This window comes from Prosopis cineraria, unplaced genomic scaffold (genome assembly GCF_029017545.1).
Source record: "Prosopis cineraria cultivar Desert tree isolate PC_DT_omini unplaced genomic scaffold, ASM2901754v1 PC2, whole genome shotgun sequence".
NCBI lineage: Eukaryota > Viridiplantae > Streptophyta > Magnoliopsida > Fabales > Fabaceae > Prosopis > Prosopis cineraria.
This window is the reverse complement of record NW_026555333.1, coordinates 31,028,715-31,049,322: the sequence shown is the minus strand read 5'-3', so window position 1 is coordinate 31,049,322 and position 20,608 is coordinate 31,028,715. Positions and strand designations below refer to the sequence as shown.

General features: G+C 34.3%; 1 protein-coding gene across 3 annotated transcripts; it reads left to right on the top strand.

The window, feature by feature from the left end:
• Nucleotides 1-2,106: 2,106 nt before the first annotated feature.
• Nucleotides 2,107-20,458, top strand: LOC129302304 (peroxisome biogenesis protein 5). Of its 3 annotated transcripts, none has more exons than XM_054941081.1 (16): nucleotides 2,107-2,390; nucleotides 2,574-2,702; nucleotides 2,805-2,976; nucleotides 3,362-3,555; nucleotides 4,657-4,908; nucleotides 6,889-7,005; nucleotides 7,933-8,100; nucleotides 10,091-10,281; nucleotides 10,870-11,116; nucleotides 12,073-12,157; nucleotides 12,506-12,615; nucleotides 16,213-16,437; nucleotides 17,789-17,854; nucleotides 19,254-19,348; nucleotides 19,479-19,597; nucleotides 19,981-20,458. In XM_054941081.1, the coding sequence occupies exons 1-15, from the start codon at nucleotides 2,268-2,270 to the stop codon at nucleotides 19,558-19,560; spliced, it is 2,256 nt and encodes a 751-aa protein (XP_054797056.1). In that variant the 5' UTR covers nucleotides 2,107-2,267; the 3' UTR covers nucleotides 19,561-19,597; nucleotides 19,981-20,458. The 3 variants fall into 3 exon arrangements, with proteins under 3 accessions (XP_054797056.1, XP_054797057.1, XP_054797055.1); XM_054941082.1 differs by having other exon boundaries at nucleotides 2,796-2,976; nucleotides 4,708-4,908; XM_054941080.1 differs by having other exon boundaries at nucleotides 2,796-2,976.
• The last annotated feature ends 150 nt before the right edge of the window (nucleotides 20,459-20,608 follow it).

Here is a 20,608-nt window from a genome sequence, read left to right as displayed (position 1 = left end):
CCTCAGATGACGTTGTGCAACTTGCATTCTATGGTCATAACCAATGAATTCTAGAAAGAGTTGTGAACTGCTCAGTTTGAGGACGAATATCTACTTGGGATCCATGAGGATATTGAAGAGAGGAGACCTATGAAATTTGGATTCAATGATGATGGATATATGACTTATCGGGATTGAATTTGTGTGCCAAGTGATGAGGTGATAAGGAAGACAATCCTAAAGGAAGCACACCATAATGAGTATACTATTCACCCTGGTGTCACTAAGATATATCAGGATATGAAGCAAATGTGGTGGTGGCCAGGAATGAAGAAAGACATGACAGAGTTTGTGACTAGGTGTCTGACGTGTCAAAAAGTTAAAATTGAGCACCAAAGGCCTGGTGGTGTGTTGCAACCATTAAAGATCCCAGAGTGGAAGTGGGATAGCATATCAATGGATTTCATCACTGGATTGCCTAAAACTCAAGCAGGCTATGACGCAATATGGGTGATTGTGGAATGGTTGACGAAGTCAGCGCATTTGTTGGCAGTGAAGACTACCTATTCACTTGAGAAGTATGCTGAGATCTATGTAAATAATAAGACTTCATGGGGTGCCGAAGGACATTATCTCTGACTGTGATCTGAGGTTCACATTGAATTTCTGGAGAGCGTTGCAAAGAGCAATGAGCACAAAGTTGAAATTTAGCACGGCATATCATCTGCAGGTAGATGGACCAAATAAGATCAAAATGACTTGTTTTAGTCTGTTTTGAAGTGAATTAATTTCCATGCTTCCGTATTTGCTTTTAATCAATTTTTAACTATGGTTTGAACTCAAACAATATTTTAAAAGCGTTTTCTTGGGATCCCAACGTTTTAAATTAATTATTCTTAAACCCTTGAGTTGTGGTAACTTTTTTAGAGGATTTTATTTAATCTGAGTTATCACAATGATGTGTGAGTGTTGTCCTGATAATGTTAAGGCGGACATTACATTGAGGATAGCCTAGAATAACATCATTTTTAAAAGTGTATACATGTCGAGCTTAAGAGGTGACTTGTGATTCTACTTTTATATAGATATAAATTAGTGAGGGAGGAATTTTCATTTGGGGATATATGCCATTTATTGAAGGATTTGTCCCTCACAAAATAGGCTTTTTCTAGTATTGATGAAGACAAATTTACCTTCAAATTAGTTCAAATTTTTAATCAATTCACTCTCTTATACTATATTTTGTTTTTTTTTGAGTTTTTTATTTAAATAATTATATATTTTTTATTAATCAACTTTATCATCTTTAATACTCTGCCATCCATGGCAACTGATTTTAATATGTTACCTTCTTGTTAAGCAATAAAGATAAAGATAACTCATCAAATTGATGGTAGAGACAAACTCAAGAGATCAAATCAATACAAATTAATGTTTGAGGAATTTAAATCAATAACTGTGACTATGACCTCATGATTAAAAGTTTCATCATCTTTTAAATTAAATATTAAATATAATAATAAAGATTTGACAAATCAATAAATCTGGTGCTACCACAAGATTGAATTTCATGCTATTTTACATATCAAACTTCATTAATTATTTCCTTATCTTTGACAAATAATTATTTCTTTCGTTTTTTTCTGAACAAATAATAAATAATAATTTCTTTCAATAACATGTCAAATATGCTCTTCTCATTCAACCAAACTTCAGTTTTTATGCCCATTCTCATTCTCACTTTTATGCTATTTTTAGAGATGATGATAAATCAAATACTTATAAAAAAAGAGATGATGATAAAATATACATATTAAATGAATATTAAAATAGAACTATTCATCTTTTATCTTTTATTTAATTTAATTCTTGTAGTTTTTTTATTTTAATAAAAAGTAATGTAGATAAAGAACTATTAATTAATTATAATTAAAAATTTAAATAAAAATTTGAATTGAAATATTTTAAATTAGGATCCCATTAGTTCAGAATTCAGATCTCATCACATATTAATTTCAATATTGTTAAAATTTCAACGGCCCAGATTTAATAAAGTGATCTTGTCGTTTGTGAAATAAATATAATAATTTCTCTGAACTGAAAAATAATATGTGGATAATGATACCATGTATACGAAGGGGGAAACAATTCCGAGACGGCTCTGGGGGGCGCACTAGAGGTGCTCGTGTGGGCGGAGGATCGTATTGAAGAGAGTCGCAGGAGAATCGCGGTGATATCACATCGTTATCAGAAACTTGTATTGACTGAATTTGAAAAACCTGAGAGCTATGGCGATGCGTGACCTTGTTACCGGTTCAACCTCTTGCCCTGATCCATCTGCTTCTTCTTCTGCTTCTAACCCCCTCGGTGGTTTGGCCAACGCTCTTTTAGGCACTTCCTCTAAGACACAGGTGTAGTTGCGTCATTCTTCGTTCATGTAATCTCAATAAAGTGATCGTTTTCCCTTTTCAATTTGGCAACTTTGCTGTTAGAGGGAGTGATTGCTTGTTCAAATTTGAATATGTCGTCAATTGTTTTGATAGCAGTTGTTAGGGACCTTATTTGTATTGTATCTGGACTTATTATTGAAACAGGAGAAGCTCAATGAGATTCCCACGACTACTACGAACTCTGGGCTTCAATTTTACTCAGAGGGTCGTGAAAGTTTGAATGAGCTTCCGGGATTGGAATCTGATAAACCTTTTGCAGATGGCAGCTCTCAGGTTTGATCTTCTTGCCTTTTTGTTTTATTCTTAATTTTTAAGTGTCTTCTTTTGGCTCTTGATGACCTTAAGTTTGGGAGCTGCTTATGATAGGTCTCACAGTTTTTTCATAGCTTCCGCTCAGCTGATCGGGCTGGCTTCGAGGATACATGGGATGAGATACAGCGTCTTCATGGTCCTCCGGCTCAGGGTAGAGTTGGTCCATTCCCAATTCCTGAACAGGACCGCTTCGACGATAGGGGGGCAAATGTTCAACTTCAACCACCATTGGACGGTAATTCCAGTATTTTGATCTCTTCCTTGGAAGCATGGACACGGATACGGAACAAAGTCCTAAACTGTCCACATGTAATTTGAAGTATCACCCACTGTCCAGACGACTTTTATCCATGCTTTGATCGATAAGATAAAACTAATGGATTAGTTCTTTATGGTGTCTTCCTGTTATATCCTTGTCAGTTTGGTTGGGGAGAATTTCTGATGGAATGGATAATATTGGAGTTGTCAAACTGGAGCTCTGCTTAAATTAGAGTTTGTGTGTGTGTGTGTGTGTGTGGTAGCATATAACCTGTGTATTGTAATCTTTTGCTTCAGGTCTTTGAAATACTTACCCTAAATAGCTATATAGGAAATTGAAATTTTTATTGTCACAATATCAGGGACACCACAGAGAGTTTTATCCAGCTTTTTGCACTCCTTTCTTGATAGCGGCCGTGGTGGATTTCCTTTTCACCCTACTTCTCTTCCACTATTGGGTTTGTCTGAAGATGATAAACAATGCATACGTGATCGTAGCAGTATAATGGCCAGACATCTTTTTGCAGATAAAAGTGAAGAATTTATTAATGCACAAGTAAGGAAGTTCATAATCATGCAGGCCTTCATCTTCTCCTTCGTGACTTCTCTTCTACTAATTTGGTTATAATATATATATCTATGTAGTGCTTCTCTGGAAATTGAACTGTTTGCATAAGGTCAAAAGAGAGGTGATTGATTGTTGGAGTTCAATGTTGTTGGAAATGAGCTTCCTTAGGAACCAAGGCAAGGTTCTCAAGAAGCTTCTTGGAACAAATTATTGCAGCCTTTATCAGGCTTTTTCTTGGAACCATTTCTGTTATAGTTAAATTTTATGCCTTGAGGAATTATGATATGTTGATGATTTTATGTGACAGTGGTCAAGTCATAGTTTTCTTATATGTGTGTGTGTGTGTTTTTATTTTTTTGCTACTTACCTTTTTCTTACTTGGCGAGTTCATTCTATATAATCTAGTTATCCAAGGGACCTTCATGTTAAGGGAAACTTTTGCCTTTGGCTACCTTGTTGGTGCATCTGTTGTGGTTGAGTTGATGTTTTGTAAAACTGTAAATAAATATTCATCAGAATTAAAATAATAAAATTGTAGTGGATCACTATTGGAAGTGCTTCCTTTTTATCTTTGATGGTCAACTGCATGTGAATATTTAATTTTTAATGTGGCCATTTCTGATGGAGCTAGTTATTTGGCACCCTTGGTAAGATTTGGGTGTATCCTGTGAATCTGGGCCAGTTTGACATAGTTTAGAGATATTGAAAGAAAAAGGAATTTTTGCACTACCTTTACACTGCCACCCTTCTCTCCTTAAATTTTTTTTTAATTATTTGTTTGTTAAATTTTTCCATATATTGAGCTGACCTATGATATTACCAAGTTGATTGGCAATTTGTATCACCTCATAGTTTGTCTCCTTAATGATATTTTTTCTCTTGGAATCCAGAAAATGCCTCCTTTGGAGCATGTGAACTTTCCATGTTTAAATCATGTCATGTTGTCTAAGGCACTAATTTCCACTGTTACTTAGTTATTGTTTCCTACATTTGTGACATTGTTGTACTAAAATAATTGTGATTATCATGCCTTTCTTTTAATTTAATTGCTTGACTCTTATTTACTCATCAAGAGAAATTACTTTTCAGTTAAATGCACTTCTATGCTCATTGGATATTGAAACTAATGCTCGTGATAAGGGACATGTGCCTGGAAGATTTCGGGAACTTGAGGACTATTGGAATGAGTCCCAAGGTAACTTGCCACCTGGTGCTCATGTGGCAGATGGGTGGATTAATGAGTATCATCAACAACGGGAATTTCATGCTAATCCTGATGCTTGGGCTCATTCTTTTGAGCAACAGCATGGCGTAAATGGTTGGGTCTCTGAATTTGAGCAAGTGAGAAAGTTTTACAATTCTGTGTGTTGCCTTAACTTTTTGTCTTTGTCATGTATAAATAAGTATTTAACATGGCATCTAATCATTATGCTTTTTTCAACAATATTAGAATGCTGAACTTTCTGCTACCATCCTATATTTATAGTGCTACACACTTTAAATTGTGAACTTAAACTAGTTTGAGATATAAATCCATTGACGGACAAGTACCTAACTGTTTAAGCTTCTTGGTTGATGATTTCTTCATATGGTGCATTTTCTTTGATTAATTGTTCAGGAATTCAAAGTTTAGAATTACTGATTTATCAGGTTTTTAGTTTTGTTTTCGATCACCTGTAATTGAGAAATTGAGAATTATTGTTCTAAAGATTGCATTAATACCTATGTAATCCCTCTGACATCATACACGTGTTAGTTGATAATGCTCAAGTCTTTATCTGGTCTTTTTTTGGTAAAAGAAGCAAGCAGAAGGCATGGAGTAAACACCCAGCAGCTGCCAAATGCATGATGCTATCCCTCGCAAGATCAGCTGATGATTTTTAACTTAAATTGACTCTAAACCGGTGAGATAGATGGAGAAACAAAAGGATAATGTTAACAAACTTGCTAAAATAAAAAAACAGAACCAATGCCACTTGGCAGGGGAGAAAGATCGGAAAAGAATACATGCTTTCCATTTTCCAATACATATCTCAAGCTGAGGACTAAATATTGATCATACCCATCTTGGAGCTTAATTCTTGAAATTCAGTCCTTGGCACTGCCTTAGTTATCAGACCAGCCACATAGGAATTGATAGGAATGTAGAAAAGTCCTGTCATACCTGATATAACCTTTTTGATGAAATAGCAATGAATTTCCAAATGCATGCTTACTTGTATCTTAATAAGATTCTTTGTTCCACCAGTATAGCCATGTCATCACCCCTAATCTTGCTAGGCATTTCAAACAGATTTCAATTCTTTAAGAAGCTTATGAGCAAGGATTCTGTTTGTAGATTCTTTGTGGTGTTTGGCTCTAGGATTTTATAATGGTGTGCTTATTTTGGATATGCAGAAGGAATGGGGAATATTTTGCTTGTTTAACTGGCTTTTCCATTTGCCTTTTGTTTTCTTGGAGGTTATTTAATCCTTCTCATTTGTACTTCTCTTCTAATAAAACAACTTCTGCTTTCTAACATGTTATGAGCTAAGCTAATATTCTGCCATCCTGAGCCTCAGGCCTAATGATATTCATATATCTATACTAATATGATGATTCCACTTAGTGGGGAAAAATGATTCTACGTCATGAAATTTGAACCTAAACCAAAGAAAAGTGTTCATAACCTTTCAAGTTTAGACATTTACTTATGACCCAAAAAGTTTTTCTCATCCGATAGAAGTCAAGAAATCCAAGCTAATGGAAAGTAACCTATACTGCACTTGTTTGCTCGTCAAATTTTTGCAAATAATTCTACAGGTAGTGTTAATCTTTTTATTTTCTGCAATCGTTTTAAACGTTACATATTGGAAACATAATTCATTTTGACTCTAATGAATTCATCTGGACTTTGTTAATATATGTTACATGTTAACTAGAATCTGCCCCTTGTGATGTAGAGTAACTTATTATTACACTCATTCCAAGAAAATGTATCAGTACACAGTATTTCAACAATAACCATCTGTTTTAATTATATATATGTATTGTACATTTTTTTTAGTTTGATATTTTTTCTTGTTTTGGGATCCATCTAATATATATTGGAACATCCAGAAAGGGTACATTGAGTGCTAGAAGTAAACTAATAAATATATACTGATATGTTTGGCATCTAATATGTAATATGTCTTGTAGGTATTGTTACATTGTACAAACTCTCTTCTCTTTCTTCACCCATTTTGGCCTGCTGGTCTTTTTATTAAAATTCAAAACTTTATATATGATTATGATTTGTTAATTTTTCTAATTCATCTTCTCTTACCATTCATTCTGCAGCATCAGTTGTCGTTTGCAGATCAAATGAGAGGTGCAAATATTCCAAACTTAGCTGCAATGGAACAGACTCGTTTACTTGCAAGTACATTGGCACAAAATAGTGACCCTAAATTTCAGGTTTACCTGCTTCTCATGACTTGAATATTTTAGTATTTCTTGGGCATGTAAAACATGTCAATGGAAATATTCAGAGTCAGACAGCCATTGATTCTAAATTTATGTCCAATTGGGAAAGTTTATCTTAAATAAATGCTGTAGGCAGCATTGTCTTGTTCTTGATAATGGTTAAAGGTACAGTCCATGTTTTGATTGTCATTGACCATTTGTTTGCCAAGCTCTTGCAATTTAATTCATCTAACAGTGTTCAATATCTTATGTGAGATTAAGATTGTATGACCGGGAAAGTAATGACCAACTTGTGACAAAAGAGTAATTCATATAAGAATGAGAAACATTATAAAGAACAATTATTTGATATACTTAAAAGTTATGACTCATTATAAAAAAGTCTTTATTCCCTCAAGTATAAGCATTTTCTTCTTCCCACAATTTTCTATATTTTGAAAACATTGCAGCACTTGGCTGGGTCACATGAATTGTTAGAAACTTGTTGAGTTTTGCTGTGTATTGGTCCTGCTAAGTCTAATACAAACGGCCCCCTGAATTGGTGTTTTTTGTTACTGGTTGGGCTGAATTTATTAATTTGATGGGGAATGCAAAGATTGTATGGAAGGTATTTATTCGTTGTGGGTTGAAACAGGATTGAAAGACATGAAAATTGGACAGTATAGCCTTGTTAAAGAAAGCAGAGTGGGGAAAGCAAAGTATCTCTTGAATCTCCTTGTTCATGCGCTTTGAATTTTTTAAGAAACCTTGTGCTGAAAACATCGGATTTATTTTACTGTGCTTTATTCTTTTACCTCTATCAAAAGGGATATCCTCTGCCCTTCTTGACTAGTATCGTTTATTACCTCCTGTTTATAATTTTTGTTCCTTGATCCTAATAGAATAGAAATGTGACCAACATGCTTCCGTGTCAAGCAGAACTCAAAGTTTCTTCAGTTCGTGTCGAAGATGAGCCGTGGTGAACTGATTATTGATGATAATCAAGTTAAAGAGACTGCATTACCTGCATCTGGTGATTGGGCTGCAGAATTCCAGCAACATTTTGATAACCGACATACTTGGGCCGATGAATTTTTAAATAATAAGGCATGTATAAATACAGTGATAGTGCAGCCATTTTTTCCTTGTCTTTTTGTTAGTAGTTTAGATCTTTAGCATATATTCAACTAGAAAAGTTAGTTTTATTTGGACTTATTAGGGTGGTTGTTAAACATGTTTTCATACACATTTTCCTTTTCTTTGGAACATCCACTATTCCTTTGCATGTAAACATGCACTTAATTTCATATTCACTTTTTGTTTTATACTGGCATTTATTAGGAAATCATGAACACTGAAGGAAGTTATAGAACAGGATCTCATGGTAAATTATATTCTAAATGGTTAATTGTTGATAGAGCCCAATAACATCATACAATCCATATATTTGATCGCATTTGATGGGATTAGGGATATTGTTATTGTAGTAGTAGTTGTTATTGATGTGAAGTTGGGGATGGAAGAAGCCTTGTGTTTGAGAACGTGAATGATAAGACGTAATTATTGTATTTATATAGAATTAAGGATGTGTATTAACAGAAAAAATATGAATGACAAATATGACAGCTATTTTCTCAGTAGGATACTACCCATGATCACATTAAGACGTGGTTAGTGTTCAAACATATTCTAATACTTCCCCTCAAGTAGTAGCATACATGTCATCTGCACCATGTTTATTACAAATGTAGTTGATGCAAGTACCGCTAAAAGCCTTAATGATTAATGAGAATGTTAATTGATCATTGAGGTTGAAAAATCTAGTTGCAATGCATCCAAGAAGTAGCTTCTCTTTGGTAGGTTGACATTCAGCTTCTACATTTTTAGCCCTCTCTTGAAATTCTAGGTTAGAGGAAATATGTGAAACTGGTTGATTATGACGGATTAGGTGCATTACTTGCTTCTCCAAATTCTCCAAGTAATTTTTTCAACCAAATAAGTTCACAGGATGCCAAGGTCATGACACAACACTCAGTTTCTCCACTTGACATGGCACATATGGCATCTTTAAGCAGGCCTTCTGTTTGTACGAAAAACAGCCCAGTCTGTATCTGAAAAAATTGACTAGTAGAGCATGTTTCTGATGCTCACATAGAAATCTAATGGGCCCAGGCCCATTAAAATCCCATGCCAAGTCCTCTGTTTATGCATACGAAAATGCTATGGGGGTTGAAAAAATTGACTTTCTGTATTCACAACAAATGAAATATTTGATGTCTTTATGTATTGGGAAACATTAGCCATTTTTAGTCTGTTACGAGAATAGGATTATTGGGCAGTTGTGTAATGTGTACAAATGCTAAAAGCAAGTATTGGGTCTCGATGGGATGCCAAAGCTTGAAGTAGTTTTATGAAGGAAGAAATGAGTTGGGGCAGATACCTCGTTTATGTGGGTTAGATGGGGTTTTTGGCTTTCTTTCTCAGGTTTGAGTAGGAGGCATGAAATGGTTACAGTGTTTTTATGAGTTAAGGGGTTGTCCAGGATTCTATTTCTTTTTGAAGAGATTGCTAACTCTTGTGAGCATCCTTATTTGCAGGATGACTTTTGTGTGCCTTTCTGTTGATGATGTATTAGAAAGTGTTGTGTTGTTTGTAGAGAATGATGGATGAATTGAGTGATCTCCTCACATAGACAAGATGAAAAATAGTATTTTAAAGACAAATTTACAATAATTTTGTGCCTAGAGGAGGTTTAACCATGTTCTCTCTTAGAGCGGTTTGGATGTCATCCAAGTGGATCGTGTTACCGGATGTAATTTCATCACTTTCATTCCCAGGGCCTATTTGAGGATTATCATGCTTGAATGTTATTTAGTGTTGTATTGGATGTTTTGAAAACCATTGTGCTTTTATTAAAACTCTTGGCCATCAATCATGCAAGTTCTTGGAAGCTCAATTGAAATATCTGTTTTTGATTATGAATTTTAAGTGATAAAACAGTTCACTGCAAGATATTTTAATTTAAATTAATTGGAATATGAGATGGTAAATTCTTCATAATTATTGCTGTAGTTTTGACTACTCGCTTGTGTTTCAGGTTTCAAATGTACCTGAACAGTGGGCAAATGAGTTTACAACAAACGAGAAGCACATATCAACTGATGATCAGTGGGTAAATGAATTCTCCAAGTTGCATGTTAATGATTGGGCTGAAGAATTTGGTGAGCAGGTTGGACAAGGAGCTTTTGGGGAGAATTCTGCTGATGTATGGGCGCAGGCATATGATGAGTAAGTTAAAATAACTTGCCAATATCTTCCCCCATAAAAGAGGGACTCAAGTACAAGTCACTCCCCCTTCTTCCAAGAGATGCCCAAATTATGTGGACCTTTACTCTGTTTTAGAAAAGTATCTCTTAAAATTTTGCTTCAATGTTATTTATTTTGTATTGATTACCAAACATTGAATTTGTTTTTTTTTTTTCAAATTTAAGGCAGTGTTTTGTGTTGATGAAGTCAAAACGTAATGATGAATTTCTAGTAGTTGGTTGAACTTAATTTTTAATGAATTTTTTTATAACAATTATCATTATTAAATCAAGTCACTATTTTTTAAGTAAATAAGTATTAAGTATTGAATGTATAGTAGAATGTTATGCCCTCAACACAACATTAAATATCACAGAGCTTTTTTCTTTTTGTGAATCAATCAATAATACTTGAAAGTTGTGTTGGTTCTTTGGCTTGTCTTTGCTTTCCATAGTTGTCTGAATGCTTGGTTTATGCCAACCTTCCTTCCCTTCTGTTCAATTTGTTGCATATTATCATGGAGATTTTGCCCTTAAATTGATTAGAATTGGTTTTGGGGATCATTTGAAGGTACATAAATGAGCAAGTTACTGCTAGGCAACGGTCAGATGATTCAAGGGGTGTTTACGTCTTTTCAGATTTGAATCCTTATGTTGGCCACCCCAATCCATTGAAAGAAGGACAAGAACTTTTCAGGAAAGGACTTTTAAGTGAAGCAGTGCTTGCGTTGGAAGCTGAAGTCTTGAAAAACTCTGAGAATGTAGAAGCATGGAGGTTACTTGGAATAGCACATGCTGAAAATGATGATGATCAACAGGTTATGCCCTCGCTGATGATAAACCATGACATTTATGGTTATATTATTCCCACTTTGTTTCATCAGTCTTTTATTCCCTTCGTCTATTATTTATAGGACATTTTTAACTAACTCACATAGACCAATGCAATTAGTTAATGTTCCTAAGACATTCCAATCTTTTGAATATACCCTTCATAAAATGCAGTTGACTCTCTTAATGGGGAATGAACCGAATTAATGGGGCTCAAGTAATTTTTCCTTTTTATCTGGGGAATTTTCAGGATAAACACATTAATTAATTACTCTTAACATTCTGCCAAATTCCTTATAAATTGAAACACAACCTTCAAAAATATGCCTTATAATGGTAATTGGAGGGAGTACAAGAAGGCTTTACCATCTCTTCTTGTTATTCTATTCCAGAAAAATAATTATTCCAGATCTATGGTAATCTTGTCCATGCTTTGATTTGTTTGTGAAAAGCACTGGTTTGACGAGTAGCAGATGTGTTTATAATATATAGAAAGCTAACATAAATGGGCATTTCCTGCTAGGAGACGTTGCTATAATGTAGATGGCTGCCATGATCTTATCTCAAGCATCTCTTAAGGGGCAGTTTACAGTATTTGTTAGTAATTACCTGTTTAGTATCAACCAAATTGTTGACACTGTTCCTTATTATTTTTCTTTGCCACTTTCTTAGTACAGAAGTCTTGAGAGGTTATTTTGTAGTTGCAGTCTAACAGCATTTAATATGTACGAATCACTTAAAGCTACTTTGTTAATTACACAACTCTTAGAACATTTTTTTGATGTATTATATGCTAAAATTGTGTTGAATATTTTTGGTGGACATATGTTGAACGTGTTTATTTTGGTTCTATTAATTTTGCTGTGTTTTACATTAATCTCACTGAGCTTAAGATGTCAGAGAATTCACTTCAAACGGTAACTTATTGTGAAAGCTTCCTCAGGCTATTGCAGCAATGATGCGTGCACAGGAAGCTGATCCAACAAATCTGGAAGTGCTTCTTGCTCTTGGTGTTAGTCATACAAATGGTCAGTGACTGCGTGTATCCATTACCTGAATAAATAATGAAACATTGAGCAGAAAAGTTAACAAAAGTTTAAACTTGTTAATAAATCATGCTTTTAGATTGGACCACTATTTCTAGGGTTCTATGGATGGTTTCTTACAGCGGCTTAAGGTTAAGAGTACAAAGATAATAAATATGCTTTTTAATTTCATTTCTTTTCATTTTAACTTTTCAGGAGAATTCCTTATTTTGTTACTCATAAATGTTTCTATTAATTTGTAGCTGAAAGAGTAGACGAGAACAAACTTTGTAGACTTTTATATTATGATTTTTAGGTCAAAAAATTGAATTTATTCAACCACATTTGCAGAGCTGGAGCAAGCTGCGGCTTTGAAGTTTCTGTATGGGTGGCTATGTAATCACCCAAAGTATAGAGCACTTGCACCGCCAGAGCAATCAGATTCTTTGTATTACAATGATGTGAGTGGAAATTATTTCGTCCTCGTGTTATCCATTATTATTTTATCTATATATTTATTAATTTTCTTGTTTTTGCAAATTGAGAAATCATTATCCAGAACACACAATAATAAGATGTAAGCCTAGTACAAGGGTATGGCAGAAATCTGCTGTCTATGTAGTTGCTTCATCATATCTAAGCTCTTTGGACTAAAACATGGCTGACTGCCACATTAACATTTTAATAACTTTGCAGAGTATGACAGTTGGTTTAGTCTGGAAAAGTCCCACTTTGTTGTTAGCATCAATGATTTAAAAACCAGACCGGATTGAACAGTTGGGCCGTTGACTGGTCAGGCTAATGGCTCGGTCAACTTGAAAAAACTGTTTAGGGAGTTGGGCCCAATTAGATTGCTCTAGACCGGGAACTGGGATTTGATTGGGAACTGGATCCGTTTCTTAAAAACCGGATGGCTTAAAAATGACCTTTTTTTATTTTTTTGATCAATTTTTTTTTAAAGAAAATGGCCTATTTTTTTTTAATCATTTGATGTTATATTGTATCTTGTGGCTTGTTAAGTCATGATAAACATAAAATATATAGTTTTATTTTTAAGTTAAGTAACAATTTCATATTTATTTCTTATATTTAGATTATTATATACATATATAATTTTTTTAATTTAATTATTATGTCACTGATTCAACTATTGGTCTAACTCAATTGGTCCATGCGAAGTGTGAATCACTAGCATTTCTAATTCAATATTCGGTCTGATTTTGAAAACATTGGCTAGCATTTTGCAGCTAGGATTAGATTTTACTATCGTCCTTATTTCTTCTTTAGTTGGTTGCACTATGTAAGTTGCATGTTGGTTGTATCTCAAGCTAAGAAACCTTGATTAAGCTGTAAATATTTGTTACAAAAGCCTTCCCTTATCAAGATTTTCCTATACATTCTTTCTATTTCTATTATTCTCATGGTACTGGAAATATAATATGGAGCTAAGGGAAGAGTTTGAAAGGTAGTTGAGCTATAACTTATGTGACACCTCTTATTTATAGGGAAGATACAAGGCAAGGCTTTAAGGGTCCATAACTGCAAAAAAATCTCTCAAAACTAAATAATAGCTTTATTAGCTACATAATCATAGCCATATTTTGAAATGTAGCTGAGCCATAACTTATGTGAGACCTCTTATTTATAGGGAAGATACAAGGCAAGGCTTGAAGGGTTCATAACTGCAAAATAATCTCTCATAACTACTAAATAATAGCTTTGTTGATCAAGGAATAAATCAATCTAAATTTTAGACAATCTATTTACACTCTGGTGCTTCCCTCAAGATATAGCTCATGAGTTGTATGCACCAAGTTTGTCACAAATATGAGAAATGCATGGTCTCCTTGATGCTTTAATGTGAATATCATCCAGTCCATTGAAATTGATGTCCATAGTGGTGTTGGCGCTAGACTAGATAGCATCATTTCTCAGACAAAATGACAACAAATTTTTATATGTTTGGTTCTCTTGTGAAAGATTAGATTGGAAACAGTACGCAGGGGAGCTTGATTGTACATATCAATGCCCTTTTTTTAAATCTCCAAATTCAGATTGTTGGAAGTAATTGTTTCATCACTCAAGTTCCCTAGTTGCCAATATCATAGCATGGTATTCAGCTTCATTAGATATAACTACAGCATTTTCCCCCTCTCTCTCTTTTTACTTTTTTCAAGATGCAAGATTTCCTCCAAAGAAGATTCAATAACCAATAGTGGTCTGACCCTTTGCTAGATGCCTTAATGTCTTATTCGAGAATGTTTCATTGCATCCTAGTGATTGGGGTGTGGTGATTGTAAAAATTGACTTACTATTACAACTAAGGAGATATCCAATTGAGTGTTTGTAACACAAACCAATGCTTCATCTATATCTATCTATTTCCATTAAAAGTTCCTTCAGAAAGAGATATCCAATTCTCGGAATAAGTTTGATATCAGGAACCATGAGAGTAGCAGCCCAATGACTACTCGTTATTCAATACTACCTTGTCTATACCTTCTTTAATAGACTGACCTAGCCATATAACTGTGTTGAGCTACCTCAAAACCCTAGGAGCATTTCAACTTTTCCAAATCCTTAGTCTGAAAATATAATCAAGTTGATATTGTTTAAGTTGAAAGATTCCTTCTCAATCATTTCAAGTGATGACAATGCCATCCACATAGCCAAGTATATATTTGCAAATATTATAATCTCAATGCATGCAGAACAAGGAGCGGTCAGCTTCTTATTAATATGTAGTGCTGAATTTGTTGAATTACCCCGCCCAAACTCATGGCGATTGCTTGAGTTCATATATAGAGCAATGTATTCATCAATAACATAAATTTATATCATAACATCTATGGCACTGTTAACAAACCATGAATAGCTCGTCCTATCTAGTTGAACAAGAGAAAGAAGCTACAACTCCAGTATCATTACTTTTAGGAAAAGTGGTGCAAGGATGTTTACCCAATCAAATTGGCTGAAAGTTTGAAGGTAACAAAGTTGAAAAGCCAGACACCATGGACTAGAATTTTTTGAGATTAGGATGGTTGAAACAAAAATGCATTAGTTTTGGAGGGCTAGAGGAGGTGCAGATAATTGGAGGTGTTGACACAGAAAGGTGATGGAGGCCATAAGAGTTACGCTCAGTGCTAAGTGGTTGCCTATATTCCAATCATGCATGATCACCGGTGAACCACAAAAGTTGAGCGTGCAATTAATTGTTTGGATGACTTTACTAACAACACAATTTTCAAAGGAAAAACTTTGAATGTAAAAGCTCAAGATAAGAAAGAAGATATCATACTTGACCAATACCTTTAATAATTGTTTTGGTACCATCAACAAGAGCATTAACCTATTATTGCAAGAAGTATCAAATGTGAGAAACGGTTTGTGCGATGGAATTAGTGGTGGCATGCTTTGTCTCCTATTATTGCGAGAAGTTGTCATATGTAGCCCTTGATAAATTGACTAAGGGAGGACCATTAACCTATTATCAAGCAAGTTTCAGCCGTCATGAGATATCCATGCAAGGAGTAATATCTATCATAGGTGTAACCAAATATGTTGCAGTAGGTATAGTGAAGACGTTGTTTTGTGATTACATTCCTGGTCAAGTCAACATGACCCCCATTCTTGTTGCGATCACTGTGCTGCATAGCCCACAAGGAGTAATATCCATGCTTTTGTTCAATTCTTTTGGGGACCTCTGGACCCTGCTCCTTTGGCTGATGTTTTGCAACATCTTTACCGGTCCTCCAGACCATCAGTGTATGTTTAGCCATTTTGCCAACTATCATTCATGGTTCTCTTTTCACTCTGTTAGAGCTTCAACGGCTGTTATGTTGATTCTCCCGCTGCTTTGGTTTATAATTAGAGATAGTCTGTTTCCTTTGGCTGTGCATCATTCTATTTGCTGTTTTCTTTGGCTGAAAACAATCTATAATGAAGTGAGTAAAAATTTAATCATCATGTCGCACTTAGTTGACTTTTATTTCCAGCTTGTGTTTTGTTGGTTGGAGTTGGGAAGATTAATTTTTTTTTTTTTTAATTTACTTGAGCAGGTTGCCAGATTATTTAATGAAGCTGCTGAAATTGCACCTGATGATGCAGATATTCACATAGTTATTGGGGTCTTATACAACTTAACTAGGGATTATGACAAAGCCATTCAATCATTCCAAAGAGCATTGAAACTTAAACCACAGGATTACTCTCTTTGGAACAAGCTTGGTGCAACTCAAGCAAACAGCGTTCAAAGTGCTGATGCTATAATGGCTTATCAACAGGTGCTTTTTATAGAATTAATCCCCATATGGCTTTATCATTATCCTATTAATCATTTCGAGTGAGGTACTCTTACTTGTAAATTACACTCGTTCTAAAACACTTAATATCAGTTTCTCTCTCAACTTGTGCTCTTAATAGTTGTCATTAGATAAATACCCTGTCTGCCATTTCTCTGCCAACTGACTCTGAACATCTTTTCTGGTTCAAGTGTAAGGAGGTTTTGTCTTTCATGCCTCTAGGCTTCTAAATAGATGTGGCCGGGTTTCAAAGATACTGAATAAGAGCATACAATGAACATTCATTTACTTCGTCAGCAGTAGAAAGCAAAATACATTAATGACCTATCTATTCTTCAGGAAAAAAAGGGGGGGGTTTAAAGATAAATAAGACCCAGAAGTCTAGAGAAATAAAAATTATGAAGAGACTTTTAAATGAAAAGTTGTGGTGAATGTGAATAATAAAATTGACAAAAACAGATCTTCGTCAAAGATAAAAATCAAATTCATTTAAATTACTTCACCCAAAATTTCATTGATGAAATTCAAAACCAAAAGCTACATACTATCTGATTTTCTTTTGGCAGACATTTTCTAGGGTCGTCTCCAAATTAGTGAGCGGGGACCATTGACTCTCAGACAAACAAGATTGGTCTAATAGTCTTTAATTTGGTTAAAAAAAAGCAAAATTCTTTTAATTTTTTGATGCATATTATTAATTAACCATGATTTCAACAAGGCAAATGTTTTCATTACCTTGAGTTAACTTCACTAAAATATTCTGTTAGAGTTTTGATCCTGCTGTTTGGCAATAGAAAAAGTCATTAAAAAAATACTTTGTAGTTTATTTGAACAGATCTTTTGGAGGGTGAGTTCAATTGGCCTAATTTTTATTGCAGTAAATTAGAATTTCAAATAACTTTGTGATTTAAAATTAGGCCAATTGAACTCAATTAAGTTTGAATCCTAGGCTAGTAGCACATGACAAAATTGTATCAAGAAAAAATTCCGGAAACTTCTGAGAGAGCCCCGTTAATGCTTATTATAGTTTTCTGTATTTTAATTCAGATTACATACAAGAAAATTGACAAATGCTATAAGCCTTTAACCTTCGAGTATATCATTGTATGATTGATATCGGAAAGGGTTGGTTGATTTGATTCCTGTTTTGTAGTTTTCCTTTTCTCTGGTGATCTTGCTTTTCTTTCTTTTTTGTTTTTGATGGAATTTTCACATTTCTTTTATCTCCAGAAAAAGATGGGAGGAAGGGTAGCATGAATTGATATTGCATTCATTTGTTGTTATATGCTAAATCCTCAATTTGAATTCTATAATGAATTCTCTTGGTTTCCAGGCTTTAGATTTGAAGCCTAATTATGTTCGTGCATGGGCAAATATGGGTATCAGTTATGCAAACCAGGTGCGTACGCTGCTTGGGTCTTCACTTGCTATCATTGTCAAATTTTACTATGTCGGAAGGAAGTTCAAGATTGTCTTTACTTTGTAGCTTTTCTTTTTATTGGTTGAACTTACTAATGAAAATCCTTGACAGCTATATTAGCTGAAAATATTCAATCTGGTCTGTTTTGTTTTAGCTCTAGAATTCCATGTTCACCATGAAGCAAGAGGAAGTGGTGTATGTAAGAATTGTGGCATTTCATTTTTTTTTTTTTAATTAAGATCAAACTATATTAAGATAAAACGATTAGAAGTAAGGCCCAAGTTTGGACCCTGTATTACAGACAAGCGACACAGCTGACGGCAAGAGAATATAAACAACACATATACTGGCTAGTAAACTAGGTAAGCACATCCATAAAACATGAAAAGAGTTGCAGATGAGACACAGCTCCACGACGAAGGAATCTTAGATGCCTCTGATGAAAGGACTTTATCGGATGCAGTAAATTTCCCCCGTGCCACAAGAAATGAGGTAGAAAAGTTTGACTGTCTAACCCTTCATGTTGCCCCTGGGAACCCCATCATTACATTTGAATAATCTGTACAGGGAGAGATGATTCCCCATCATCCTCTTCTCTCCTTGTCCATTTTTCTCTTACGTTAATTGAAATCAGTAACAAAGCCTTGCTCTGATTAGAGAAGCCATAAGCCTTGTGACCTGAAGTGTTGTCAAAGAAATCTGTATGGTCTGAAACACAGTCTTTCTTGTCTTTATCTGGGTGATTAGTCTTTATTTCCCATAGCAGACAGTAGTCCTGAAGACTCAAACTTCAAAATGAATTGGTATGTAGTAATGGATATGCTTGGGAATATATTGTATTTTCCATTCAGCATCTTTTTATTATTAAGAACAAAAAACTTACATGCAGTCTCTTGTTATATTTACAATCAAATTCTTCAATTAAAATCTTAGTGGATGATTCTTTAATAATTGCTTGGACAAGAATATGGATTTTGCAAATAGAGCAGTTTTCCAAAACCTCACACTTGTCATGGCATTATTGGAGAATCATAAACTGATGTTTTAGTTAGAGAACCTGATAGAAAATATACAAGAAACTGCACTTAAGTGATCTATAATTACATTGGTGAGTTCACAGTATTCTATCGTTTGATACGAAATGGGTAAAGTTCTCAATAAGATGAGCATGATTTAACTCTTTCAGCATGTGAACTTTGCAATTCTATGAGGCTATGCAATGAGTAGAACGAGTTGCTGGTTTTTTTTTTTTTTTTTTTTTTTAAGAAAAAATAAGTCAAAACCCAACGTACTTAGTTGGATGAAGCTTTGCTTACGATTTTTTTTGGGCGTGCCTTTGCTTTCAAATTTGTCTGAATGTGATTTTCTCGTCCTCTAGGGCATGTATGATGAATCCATTCGTTATTATGTTCGAGCACTCGCCATGAACCCTAAAGCTGATAATGCATGGCAATATCTACGGATCTCTCTGAGGTATGACTTTCTTATTCATTTTAATCCACAAATAAAGTTGTGTGGGTGTGAAAATGGATCGGCAGAGGGGCTATTATCAAGTACTTATTACATATCTTCTTGAATTTTCATTCCTTTTCTACTTTTTCAGTTGTGCTTCCAGGAATGACATGCTTGAAGCTTGTGATTCACGAAACCTTGACCTTCTCCAGAAAGAGTTTCCGCTACAGTAAATTTTGTTCCAAATGTGTTCAGTTTTCAACTACTGAGGTGGGTTTAGATTTTGAAATATGTATCTTCCTTTTCTTTCAAAGGTTAAGGTGTAAAAATATCTAAAAACTCTCTAGAAGCTTTCAGTATCTTTAAGTGAATAATGATGCATGTTCATAAATGAGACAACCTTTTTTAATCGGTCAAAATAGCATGATGTTGACGGTTAAATGTTAAAGATAGAACTTAATGGGATGGCCGATGAGAAATGTTGGCATCTTTAATAAAGTTAACGAGTATTCATGCATTATTGTTGACTTATGGATACTAAAAATTGTTGAGTAATTTTGTACCTTATTCCTCCTTTTAATTGGATTATAGAATATCATTTTATTTTACATTTTTTGAAATTGAATCCCCCACATCAATATCTGGATGTGCAGAAATCTCCAAGGACGCCGCGCAATTAATCTGAGTGACTGCGCATACAAGAATAGATGATGCTAAAGGCAATCTATCACTCTTTGAACATAGGATGAGATCTGAATCCAGTCGTGTGTGGATCCATGAAGTAGTCCAGTGTAGTAATACAGTTAAAAGTTTATATTATTTACATATATTTTTTTATTATATTTAAATAAAATCTGCTCAATCCTCATAAAATTTATTTAAAAACAAACACTTGAGTGGATCAAGGTGAGCGGGGAAAATGCTAATGCACATAATTGTTCATCGAATTTAGGTCAAATTACTCACTTCTGAATGTTAAACAAAAGTTTTATACTGAAAAACAGCCGCCCTTCTGTAGCAGCTCCATTATTGCGTTGGACTGATTATGTATATAAGATGAGGTCTGTAATTTCACCTGAAATGGTTATTACATAAGTCGAGTAATTATTCTCATCTGAGAGAGATTGTTTAGCATGGTGAATTTTACTCTGGACATATGGCTATTGCATAATTTATAGGCTTTCGTCTACCCATGTTTTTTTTTTAAAGTTAAATAAACACAATCCTTCTAAAACTGCAAGGGTGATGTGCGTGACTTTTTACTTTTAAAAGATTAAATAA

Coding starts and splice junctions, on each gene's coding strand:
- LOC129302304 (XM_054941080.1), top strand. CDS start 2,268: ATGGCGATGCGTGACCTTGTTACCGGTTCAACCTCTTGCCCTGATCCA. Junction 2,391..2,573: donor GCACTTCCTCTAAGACACAG/GTGTAGTTGCGT, acceptor TTATTGAAACAG/GAGAAGCTCAATGAGATTCC. Junction 19,349..19,478: donor TATCTACGGATCTCTCTGAG/GTATGACTTTCT, acceptor CTACTTTTTCAG/TTGTGCTTCCAGGAATGACA.